This window comes from Ambystoma mexicanum, chromosome 1p, assembly GCF_040938575.1.
Source record: "Ambystoma mexicanum isolate Mex_15411 chromosome 1p, UKY_AmexF1_1, whole genome shotgun sequence".
Lineage (NCBI taxonomy): Eukaryota > Metazoa > Chordata > Amphibia > Caudata > Ambystomatidae > Ambystoma > Ambystoma mexicanum.
Genome location: NC_090921.1, coordinates 316063233 through 316075643, shown reverse-complemented (window position 1 = coordinate 316075643; position 12411 = coordinate 316063233). Strand labels below are relative to the sequence as shown.

General features: G+C 44.4%; 1 protein-coding gene across 1 annotated transcript in view; it reads left to right on the top strand.

The window, feature by feature from the left end:
- The window catches only part of MISP (mitotic spindle positioning), a 234099-nt gene that overhangs the window by 196970 nt on the left and 24718 nt on the right, over positions 1–12411 (top strand). Inside the window, exons 7-8 of the mRNA XM_069647767.1 lie at positions 2162–2412; positions 11017–11062. Of these exons, the coding sequence (XP_069503868.1) occupies positions 2162–2412; positions 11017–11062 (297 nt within the window). The remainder of the gene's footprint in view (positions 1–2161; positions 2413–11016; positions 11063–12411) is intronic.

Sequence of the window (12411 nt, the reverse complement as noted above, 5' to 3'; positions counted from 1 at the left end):
TTATGAACAAATATTGCAAAACTGTAATTAAACTTCCCTTCTTCTTGGAAAAAGCTGAGTTGCTTTCAACATAATCTTTTTTTTAATGGGTGCAGGGTATGTGGCAGGCAGTTCTTTCACGTCATTCTTTTGCTGACATAAGGGTTGGATGTCTTGATCTTATATCCATAGCAGCCCCATCAATATACAGTATGTAGGATATTTTTAGATTTGAGTTTAGACGCAGGGCCTTAAAGTGTCAACCCATTGTCCACTTGGTTTTTACTTCTAGCTTAAGCCAAGTAAGATGCGGCATTAATTCTCTGCTCACCAGCCTTGCACGCAGTCTGGGAACTTGACTGTTATGCTTACTTGCATATATGCAGTTTGCAACCCAGGTTACCATTTTAACCCTTCTTAACAGCGCTGGAAATTAAGAATCCTCAAGGCTTTATGAGTGAGAACCCCGCCACATGTAATGCCTGTATATAAATACATTTGATTTACTTTACCTGTCTCTTAGCTATAGTTTCTGTGCCATTTCAACAAACACAGTGCCTGATGTACTCTGGTTTAAAACGGCATCTTTTCAAATTTGCTCCTGACATTTTTTTTAAAAAAAAACCAGAGCACACCTGCGGCTGCTTGCAATATCTTTGAGACACTCACTTGCCAAGGAAATGACCAAGGATTCGCCAGACTGCATTTGGAAGATGCTTCAGGCATTGCTAGATAAAAGGCTCTTGCATGGGCCCATTTTAAACATGGGTTGGAAAAGCCACAATTTATTCCAGCTGTCATATGACAAATGGCCCAATAGCATTCATGCCATGATTAAATGAGGGCAATGCCTTTCACACCATTACTGGTGATAACAGCCTTTCAAGCATTTAGTACACAACAGCCACAAACCTCAAATATAAAAGTAGAACAAAACAAACAACACAGTCAAGTCTTCGATTTATGGGGCCATTACATTCTCCTCATAAGCAACCAATTAGAACTAAAGCATACACACACACACACACACATCTGTCACTTAATAACACATCACAATGCCCGAAGCATGAAAAAGAAAGGAATAATGACGCTTCACTGGGGCTGACGTGCATTCATTCTCATGTGCCAGGTTCCATGTGATCATGTCCCTGCAAAAAGGTTGTATGACAAAAATGTCTCCAAAAAATGGCCGTGGTTTGCAGGGACATTATAACATTGAACATGCGGGGGACACCCTTGCAAACCCCAAAACCTTTTTTATCAAGGGGAGCGGGGAACACCCCCGTAACCCCTGCTCCCCTGCAACCCCTGCTCCATTGCTCCTCTTGACCCCATATATTAGGTTACCATATATTTCAGCTGCGACGGTATGTATGGCGACCATATATATGGGGATAATATTGCCCGACTCCATTTGCCATCTATCTCTATATACACTAATAATGTGTGCTCCGATAGGCATTAGTAAAGGTATACTCATCTGCCACAACCCATTAAGGGTTTTCTCATTTTAGTAATTAATGCAGTGAGGTTTATAAACGCCGCCTCAAGGGAAAAGAAGTTGAAGATGCATTTCAGATCATTCGATATATGCTATTCAAGCAGCATTCTGCAAAGATGAAAACATAACAAGCTAGATGACTGATTAAAAAACCTTTGGCTCTCCAGATGTTTTGGACAATTCCCACTGGCTCTAGTCAGAGAAGTCAATGGTAAGGGATCATGGGAGTCGTAGTCTGAAACATTAGAACAGCTATAGCAGACGTCTGAATGAGGCCCAATTCATAAAGAGTTTTTTATGTAGTAAAGTAATAGGTGCTCTGAGCATTTAAAATATACATTGAATACCTATTTCCCAAGACCTGCACGGGAGACACATCTGGTAATGGTTAAGAAAGCCCGCCTGGCTTTAGAGAAATGTACTCTGTATAGCTTGCAAACATGCGATTGCTTAAGTTCCTCAATTGTGTTCTTAAGGATTATTTGGGGTGGCGTTTCCAGAAGTAGAGCCCTCCCACCACAGACATACTACCATTCATCGATGCATATAATGCCTTGTCTTGTGATCTTTATATGTTGTTTTAATAAATTCAATAAACATAAACATAAGCATAATAATTGAGAGCTTTTGAAGCATGGTGGTTATTCCAGATAAAACTGATCTCCCTCTCCTTGGATACAGCTGATCCCCCAAAAAGGCAAGTTGTCTCTCTCTTCTCCACACCGTTCCGGCCTCTAGTGCTGAGGACAACCCCAGAAACCTTCTCTGACGCCGTCGTTCCGGAGGAGCACACCTACCAGACATACAGTGCCGCACCGAAGGACCACGTGTCTCCACCCGCAGAATGGCAGCCCAGGACGCCCGGCAAGCTGCGGGATGAGCAGCTGGAAGGGTTTGAAGGCAAGCGCATTCGTCAACGGGATCAATATGGTGTAAGTTTGTAGAGGTGATCTGTGTTATATACAAACCATGTGACACGTAGTCTATCTCTAGAAGGCGGCTTTCTATGCAAATATTCAACACTGTGTCCTCCAAAAATCTTTCCTTCCCGGCGCTTCCCATCTTATGCAACACTCTTCTAACTCCAACAGTCAATATCTGTCACTACCCAGATCCCACATATATTCCCCAGAGAAGATGTGTACTTCACATAGCAAATGCACAAATCATGTAATTGTTCTATTATTCTCATGATAGTGGTCATCCTAAAACCCCTGTCCTCACTTTCCCCTCAAGCACCATCTCTCAACTCTGCATGTGATAATAACGCCCAATTATCCATAGTCGCCTCTCCTCCTTATTTTCACATTGTACGCCCCCACTCTCAACCACACTCTAGCATAATTTCTAGCATAATTTCCTTTAAGTTCCTTTTCAAACTAAAACTACCAATACCATAACAAAAGCACCTGTGTGCCCTTCCCCTCAACCCACTAACAAACCCCTCCCTTATTTTCAGTTACGTCAGAGCACCTAGAGACCACGCAAATGACTGTGGTTTACACTATAAATCCCACTAAGATAACATACATAATGGCCCCATTTTCATTTTGCAATGTATCCTTATGATAACTGGTAACATAGGTTCACTCCCTGTGATATGTTTCCTTGATTTTAGTGGTGTGATTAATCCACATGACGTGTGCTGAAATGCTATTCTCCCGCTATACTTTACACTAATGAGCTCTTCACCCATATATCCCCACTAACCTATATGTTAGACTTTGATTTGTAAGCGCTGTTTTTCATGCAATGTATTTAAGAGTGATATTTCAACATAATGTTACATTGTCCTTACCACTGATACATTGCCATGTGTGCATGTCCTCGTATGAAACAGTCATTTGTTTACTGAGTATACCTGAGGGTCCACCTGAAAGGTGGCCGTGCCTTGCAATGTGTTGCTGATGTGTCTGGCAAGTGTGCATGGTGATTTTGTGTTCCTCTTGTGCGTGTGGTTTAGCGTTAGGCTTGTGGTGGCACAAGGGCATTGTAAGGTCCGGAATATAATATGTCACTCGAATTCCCGCTACCCCAAGGTCAGGCATACAGGAATCCTTGGGACATGGACATGGAAATTAATATTATATTATCTATAGATGGCTATGTATTACCCCCATCACACATGTGTACTGCAACCAGTGGTCGAAGTGTACGAAAAGAAGTAGTGGAACTATGCTCCCTACTGGCCTGTCCCCGCTCCCTACAAACCACATCACCATGGCTCGCCCACGCACAATACACACCCCCAAACACCTGTGCCTGCTGTTCAAGGGAACGTTCAGTGTAGTGCACTGAAAGTGCAAGTTTCAACTTCTTCCTACACTTTTATTTTCAAACGAAACCATTCGTTTCCGGAACGGTTTCTTTTTAAAATAAAAGTATAGGAACAGTCAAACTTAATTTAATAAAGTAGAGGAGAACTGCTCCAAACCGCTCTCGCGAACTTTGACCACTGACTGCAATAACTCAATGGTACAGACAAGAGGACTTGTGTTGAATGTTTCTTTGCATTATCTGACAATTGTGGATGTAATCTGCATGTGACTGCATGTTATTCAGTGTGCATGTGTTTTGAACATAATGTACAGCAGAGCCCTCAACTGTAGACAGTGTCCCTTGGGATTGATAGCCTATTTTTAATACCCATTCACCCTCTTGTGCTGCAACCCACAGAGTACAACTGAACCCCATGGAAACATTCGGTCCATCTCTCACATAGTCACTGAGATAGCAGTCATTGCAGCGCCTGAAAACAATGGTTTACATAATGTTTATGTTTTAAACTAGTCATCTCTGCTAGTAATTTAATAGTCACCTAATGCTAATTACTATTAGCATGCAATGCAATGCTCTTTTTATCCTCATGTTTGCATAGACTTCGGTCTTCTAAAGATCCTTCCAGCCCACAGCGCTCCAAGGCCATAGCTTTGGCAGAAAGCACTATACCAATAACAACATAACATTTAATTTGTATTTATTTGAAGAACAAGGATACCAATTTCAATTAGAAATGATGTGTAATAAAACATTTACAGATGGCGGACGCATTCCCGTGTAGGGTGTCTGTAGAAAGCACAAAGATGAGAACAGATAGTGAACCAGTGTATGAGGGAGTAAAACATAGGGCATATAGCAGGGACAAAATACAACAAACAGAAACAAAATGTATATAAGAAAACAGGTGACTTACAAAGGTAACATTAACCTAAGGGGACAAGTGCTTCAAATGAAAGAGGAGTAGTAATCAAATATATAAAAATACATTATTAAGTGTCACTGAAGCAGTGGTGGGGTCAGGTAGGGAGAGTGTGGGAGAGGGCAGGGGGTGCTTGCTGTTTAGAAAGTAAGTGACGTTTCAGCCAAGCTTTGAAGAGCTCCACATTTGGGCTGGCTTTGATTGTTAAAGGCAGAGGATTCCAGTGGAGCAGGCAGAGCCGGGAGAGAGAGCGGATGTGGGAGGAGGAACAAGGAGGGTATGGGACATTGAGGTTGAGTGCAGAGGAGGACTGGAGGTAACGAGATGGTGAGTAAACTGCGATACAACCGGAGAGGTACAGAAGGGCAAGACCATTGTTAGATTTGTAGACTAGGAGATGGAACTTGAAAAGAGAGCAGTTGTGCATGAGGAGGCAATCAGCTTGTAGGTAGAAGTGGGTGAGGGTCTGGTTAGGAAGAAATGGCAGGCAGCAAGGTTGAGGATGTTGTCTAGAAGGTGGAAGGAGTTGAGAGATAGTCTAAGGAGTAGTCTTGAGCACTAGTCAGTTTGTGCTAAACACAAGAGTTGAGATTAGGATTTTTGTACAGTGGTTAGTAAGAAAAAGACGAAATTTCCAACTGTTGAGGAGGGTAATACGAGCAGAGGCAGTGATGAATTGTTGCAATCGAAGGTCGTTATCAAAGAGGACTATTGGGAGCCATTGGCGAGAGAGAATGCATGTTGAAAGGAGAAAGGGGAGGGATGGCATTGGAAGCTGGGATAAAGATGACTTCCATTTCTGAAGAGATCAGCATGAGGGCATGGGCAGCCATCCAGTGACAAATTGCAGTGAAACAATTCGTAATCTGTTGCCAGATGGCTGGGGCGAAGAAGGGAAAGGAGAAAAATATGTGAGTGTCATGGGCAAAAAGGTAATAGTGAAAGCCAAAGGATGAGATGAGTCTTTCTAGGGCAGACGTATAGACGGTGAAGAGCGCAGGTCCAAGGACTGATCCTTGGGTGACAATGACAGGGAGAGGGGTGGGTTCAGAGGTTTGCGAGTTCTAAGTTGTTTTAAAGGATCGGCCTCCCAGGTAGAAGGTGATCAAGGCAAGAGCAGATTTACAAAAACCAAAGTCCTGGAGAGTGAGAAAGAGAGAGGAGTGGTCAATAGATTTAAGCGCCAGAAAAGTCCAAAATAATGAGTATAGAAGAAAGTTTGGCGTGGTGAGCATTTGAGAGAAGGTTGGAGACATGCATGAGTGCAGTGTTGGTGGAATGGTTACTATGGAAGGCAGATTGAAGTGGCCACAAGGTATTTAATGATCCAGTCAATGAAACTCTGTCAAGGACTTTTGAATAAGGGTGAAGGAGAAAAACTGGGTGATAGTTTGCTGGGATGCTTGGGTCATCAGAGGGTTTCATCAATAGGGGTAAGACAGTTGAAGAGTTGAAGGAGGCAAGGGAGAGTGCTGGGGAGAGAGAGCGGTTAAAGATCTCAGAGACATACGGGCAAGTGAATAGGCCTAAATCTTTGACCATCTGGGGGGAAAAAGGAATGATGGGAGCCGAAGATGGCTTGGCACTGCAAAGTGTGCTAATTCAATAGGAGTGCTAGTGGAGAAGTAGTCGTGCATAGAAGAGGTAGGGCGATAGGTGGTGGACAAAAGGGAGGTTGGGGAGGGAAAGAGAGAAAGGTTACGGGAGTGTCATACATTTTAGATATTTAAGAGGAAAACTAGTGTGCAAAGTCATTAGCAGAAACGGAGGAGGCAAGGGATATTGGGCCTCATTACGACCCTGGCGTTAACCATGGCGCTATTAGCGCCATGGTTGACACCGGTATTTTACCAAATCCGCCATGGTGAATGACGGAATTACCGCCCCATTCCAAGGTTGGCGGGGCGGTAATTCCCCATTCACCATTGGCCATTCCCCATTCTCATTTTGCCCCCATAGGGCTCAATGGGAATGGGGAAGGCGGTAATTATGGTACCGCAAATTGCGGTACCGTAATTACCTCAAAAGTCCCTTTGCGGGTTCCTTCCTTAACGGCTGGTAAAACCAGCCATTAAGGTTGGGATCCGCAAAGGGACCTCGTAATTAGGCAGTATGGGTTTAACGGCGCTGACACCTTTTACGGCACCGTTAACCCCTTACCGCCTGGGTCGTAATGAGACCCATTGACTTGGGAGGGATGAGCAAAATTTGGAGGGTGGATGAAAGTTTGCCGGGGGGTGATTGTAAAGGTAAGAGACACATTTTGCTAAGTAGGAGGATTGGGCAGAGTCCAGTGCAAAGGTTAGGGCAGCAAGGGAATCTTTGTAGGCATCAATCATGGTGCATGATTGTTTTGAGTGTCTGAACTTGAGAGGTGCTGCAAGGCTGAAAATGGGATGGAAAGGTGTGACTGTGCAAGCAGGATAGTAGTGGTCAAAACAAGTGTATTATAATGAGGACGCCTCAGAGGTAAGTCATATACTTATTTATTAGTATCTAATTCAAGTGCAGTACATGGATAAACAGGGCCCCAGGTTCCTCCACCTCTCTGCTTCTCTTCAACTGCTCTGCACCATAGAACCCCCCCTTAACCCAGAAGAGCATCTTAACCCACAATTCACCTGAGAACTCAATATACAATATAACACACCTCTGAATTCCCCATTACACACATGAAATGCAAAAACAAACTATGATGAGGTCACAACACTTGAAGACCTCCGACCTCTATGAAAACTCACATTCTCCCTTCCAGCCAACCTTCCTGTCTTCCAAATGCACCCATCCTCCAACTCCACAGCATTGTAAAATTATCTTGTCACTCTCTGAGGCCCCCATAATCTTGGCTCACACTTCAGCACACTTCCAGACCTCCTCATGAACCCTTGCTCTACAAAACCTGATCTAGCGAAACATGGCGGATTAGTTCCTGTGTGTAGATTCCTTCTTCTCAGATTCTCAAACGAATCAGACCAGTGGTAGCATGTGGAGATAACCTGTAAGCACAAACTCTCTTTTCCACAAGCTCCTCCTAGTTCTGTCCAGCATCAGCAGTCATTTTGATCCCCTGCATAAGCTCAACAGCACCATTGGACTTAGGGTGATATATATGAATTACGATGATGGGTCACTGTAATGCTCAATAGAAATGACTCCATGATGCCCGAAGTCAATTGAACTCCATTGTCTGTGAAAATGTTCATGGGAAACCCGTCCCTGTGAAACACATTATCCAAAAACTCATATACAGCCCTGGAGTCTTCCTTGCATGCAATTTGTGCCTCAGCCCATATGGAAAACCAATCGATCCGGACAATAGCATACTTCTTCACTCCTCTTGACCTAATATTTGGACAAAAGATGTCCAATGTCACAAATTCCCAAGGCTCGTTGGGCAACTCAGTGGCTGAACAAAGCCCATCAGTATCTTTTCTGCATCCCGACTTACTGCACATTCCTTCACCAGCCCCTCAGTCTGAGCATCCAGCCCATGCCACCAATAATCTCGCCTCAACATCCCTTTTGATTTAGTCATCCCCAAATGCCCCCCATGAGCCACCTCCAAAATTCTTCTCCTCATTCCCAATGGCAGTACCAACTGCCCAGCTTTACACAAGTATCCTCCCTCTACACTCAACTCATCCTTGACATTGTGATAGCATGCCAGCCCATCGGTTGGTAACCAATCCCTCCAACCTGTCCTGGCAAAATTCACAATACGCTGAATATCAACATCCTGCTCCACAGCCTCTGCCCACTCTCTCTCCACGATGGCCGCCTCACAGACCAAGAATACCTGATCCTCAACAATTTCACTATCCTCCACATTTTGTTCCTCTGAAACCCCACAGCGCCCCATCACTAGATAATCTGCACCAATATTGTGTTGGTCTGTTACATGCCTTACCACAATTTCGAGTCCCTGCATGGAAGTGACCCACCTCATTATCCTTCTCGAGACTGCTTCACGATCGTCATTCAAAAACATAACTGCTTATGATCAGAAAAGACCGTAAACAACCAACCCCACAGTAAAGCCTTACATTTTGTTGCCACCCACACCACACTAAGTACCTCCTTCTCAATAACCGAGTACTTAAGTTCAGCCCCTTGAAGTGTAGGCCTTGACCCTCTCAATATCATTTTGGTTCTGTAAATCAGGCAGTTTAACCAAAACAATGTCTGTTGTGGAAATTGTGGATAATTGGGGGACGTGTTGGAAAAATTCCAAAAGTCTTCCTCAATTTAAAAATGGGCTTTTGGACATGTCAAGTAATTCCACTACTTTCACACATTGCTGTTAGCCAATATATTGTCCACAATTGTAGAAACCACAATGTTCAATTTGTGCTGCTCTTTCATCATCAATGAGCATAATCCGAACCCACTGTCCAAGGCAGCAGTACATAAAGTAGGTGGAATACACATTTGTATGATATATTCGTCATAGTGGGCTATACAATAATTACGTTTGCTGGGGATCTGAGGGAAAAGTATCGCACATGATGAGGTAGGGGATAATATACATCAATGAGGTTGATAATACAATAATATTATGTGACTGGGGTCATCTGGGTGGACTCCTTTACAAACGTGTTATTCTTATAGGCCTGCTTTGCTGATCTTACTGTTTAAATTATAACCCCCTCGGCCCAAGCCAAAATATTACTGGCTGAGATCTGTTTTCATGACAATTTAGTTCATAGTTTGCACGTTGCAAGCATCCAACACATCATGGGTCCTCCTTCCCTTTATTCCCTTTATCTTCTTCCCTCACTAATGAGTCCCTCCTCATTCTCGTGCCTTCCCACCAGAGGAGATTGGGGCATGCAACCTTCATACCACGATGTTGCCGCGTTCCCTTGGCGTATCATATGACTCCTTCTCTCCAGTACTTCCCTTTCACCTCCCCCCGTTCAGGGTTTTCAAGTAGCATTAGGGCACTCTAGGAACTATGCAAGCAAACCACAACCTACATTATCGCCTTCCCTCTACTTCACCTTTCTTCTTTGGCTTTTCACAGCTCTCCTTTTCTCTCTCTCTTCTTCCCCCAGAACTCTTTGAAGGCTGGGTAAAGCACAGTACAAGAAACCTACTTAGCTTCTTGGTAACGCCTTGCCTCTGTTCTTCTCTCCTCTATAATCCCCCTCACCCTCTCCCTTTCCTCCTTCCCTTCAGTGGTCTGAAGTGGTCTCAGGTCAGTATTAGCGTGTTGTGTGTGTATGTTCCTGTGTGTGCGTGTGTCTGTGTGTACAGGTGTGTGTGTATCTCTGTGTGACAAAGAGAGAGATAGAGACCTGGAGAGGGGACTGTGGTCAGGAACAACCCACCACAGTCCCCCCTAGGAATGGGGGAGCAAGAGCAATCTTGGGTAACCTGTCTGGCCGTGGAGATCATGAATGAACACAGAGGACCTTCCTGTGGGTGGGTTGGGAAAAGTGCTGTCATCACATGTCGGTTGATGTGTTATGCACATTTCTTGCACAGTATTGAGCCCATGACAGCATGTTGGGTTGTACAAGCTGCCTCCATGTGTCTTGGACTTGTTGAATGTATTGACAGGTTCTTACACCATGTGAAGGTATTTACTATTCTGATCTCACGATTCACTCTGTGGTGCTCCTCTTACTTCTTATTACTCCCCCCTGGATTCCCACATCCGTGTTGCTCCCCATCTCTCAGTTTCCTTCCCCATGTCTTGTTGTGTCTCTTTTTATACACTGTCTCATTGTGTATCCATGTGCCTGTGTCACCCTGTTTTTCTCCTACTGCACTTGTGTGCCCTCCACCCCATCTCACGCCCATAGTCCCTTTCGCCCAACCTATGCCTGTTTTCCCACCCCTCTGTATCTCCTGCCCATCCCTCTTTGTCTCATCTCTAGCTGTTTTTCTACTTATCCACCCTCATTGCTTCCTATCTCTTTCATCCCATTTCTATCTGGACCCCGGATCCTATCTCTCCTTGTGCTCGGTTTCTTTCCATGCCTCATTCTTTCTGTACTGCCCCCCCATCTCCCTCTGGACCCTGCCTCTTTCTGTGTCGTTTCTCTTTCCTTGCTTCTCCTCCTATCTCAATGTCCCCATATACCTCCCTGTACTTCTACCCCATCTCCCTCTTCTCCTTGTCTATGTCTGTGTTATTCTTGTTACCCCCATGTTTCTTCTGTGCTTCTACCCGCATCTCTTTCTATCCCTTGCCTCTTCTCATATCTGAATGCCTCCCCAACTGTTCCTGTGCCTCTTCCCCATCTCTCCTTTATCATCACATCCCTACCGTGTCTAGGCCCTTGACTCCCTTCACCTCCTTCATAACGGTTCTGGTTCTTTCTCCACACAGGAGCCCAGAAGCTATGAATCAGCAGGAACAGTTCCGGTTCATCGTGGTAAGTGCCTCAGCCTTCTGTTTCCACATGCACTACAAATGATCTGTTCTTGTGGTTTTCTGCCTGCTCCCCTCCCCTAGAACAATCCTTTGCAATGCGCTTGGCACCCACTGGGTAGCACTTTAAGCCTTGTCTGGGTCAATGGGCATTCCTTTAAGTCGCATCTACCTGATGGTCAGCCGGGCCCTGGGGCATGAACCATAGAGCCTCAGACCTTGCCCCTGTTCGGATGTCGCATGTGCCCAGCGCCTTTTTATACTGGCCCACTGTACGCCAGTGCCTGAGTTTAGGATGGCATGTGTCCACCAGGCATCAAGTGCATGTTCCTTTTCCTCTACACCTGTGGTTCTTGCTCATCAGTACAGATTCTAGCAGCACCTGTTCAAGGCTCCCCAGGGCCGCCAATGGCAGATGTGCAGCTTAAAGCGTGTTCACCATTACAGTAGAGACAATTATTAGATATTCAAGATTCAGTTTCTCTTTAACTAGTTTACTAAAGAATTACACACTGGATTCTGTCAGCTTCAGGGATGGCTACCTGAAGGCTGTGCTCATACACATGTAACTGATTCCCTACTTTACCTGCTATGGCAGAACCAGTCTCACCAGATATAAAACAACCTGCTAAGAGGCAGAAAGGGGGTGAGCGATCCACTGATGAAAGAGAGGATAAAATCCTGGACATGCTAACTAAATTGACTTTGGATGTGAATGAGATTAAAGACAAGACGACCAGGGCTGAAGAAAAGAAAGATACCTTGAACGTTCTACAAACTTCAACAAAGTGGAATCTCATTTGAATTGTGTGGATGGCACTGTGGAAAGGATGGAGAACCAGATTAAAGATCTGCAATTGAGAAATGAAAAATTGTTTTTGAAACTCTCTGAGCAAGAACATTTTTCAAGGCAGAATAATGTAAGGGTAGCAGGCATTCCTGAAGACATGGAAAGAGGCAAACGCATGGAATTTATTGAAAAGATACTGGTCTCTATACTCAAACTGGGTCCTAAGCTAAACCTGGAATTGGAGAGAGCACACCAAAGTTAGGGACCAAAACCAACTCAGGGGCAGAGACCCAGACACTTTGTGATTAAATTCATGCACTTTCCAATTAAGGAAATGGTGCTAAGAAAAGCTCGGGAATTACATGATTTATCCTGGAATGGTCACAAGGTGATGATATTTGGGGACCTCAGCAGGGATGTTCTTGATAAGAGAAGGGAGTTCGGGGCTGAACCTCAGGTACTATATGGTGTATCCAGCCATCTTCCGTGTGATTAAGTATGGCAGACTGTTTTCTTTCAATGATAATAAGGGGGCAGAGGCCTACTAAAGTGATCTGGATGAT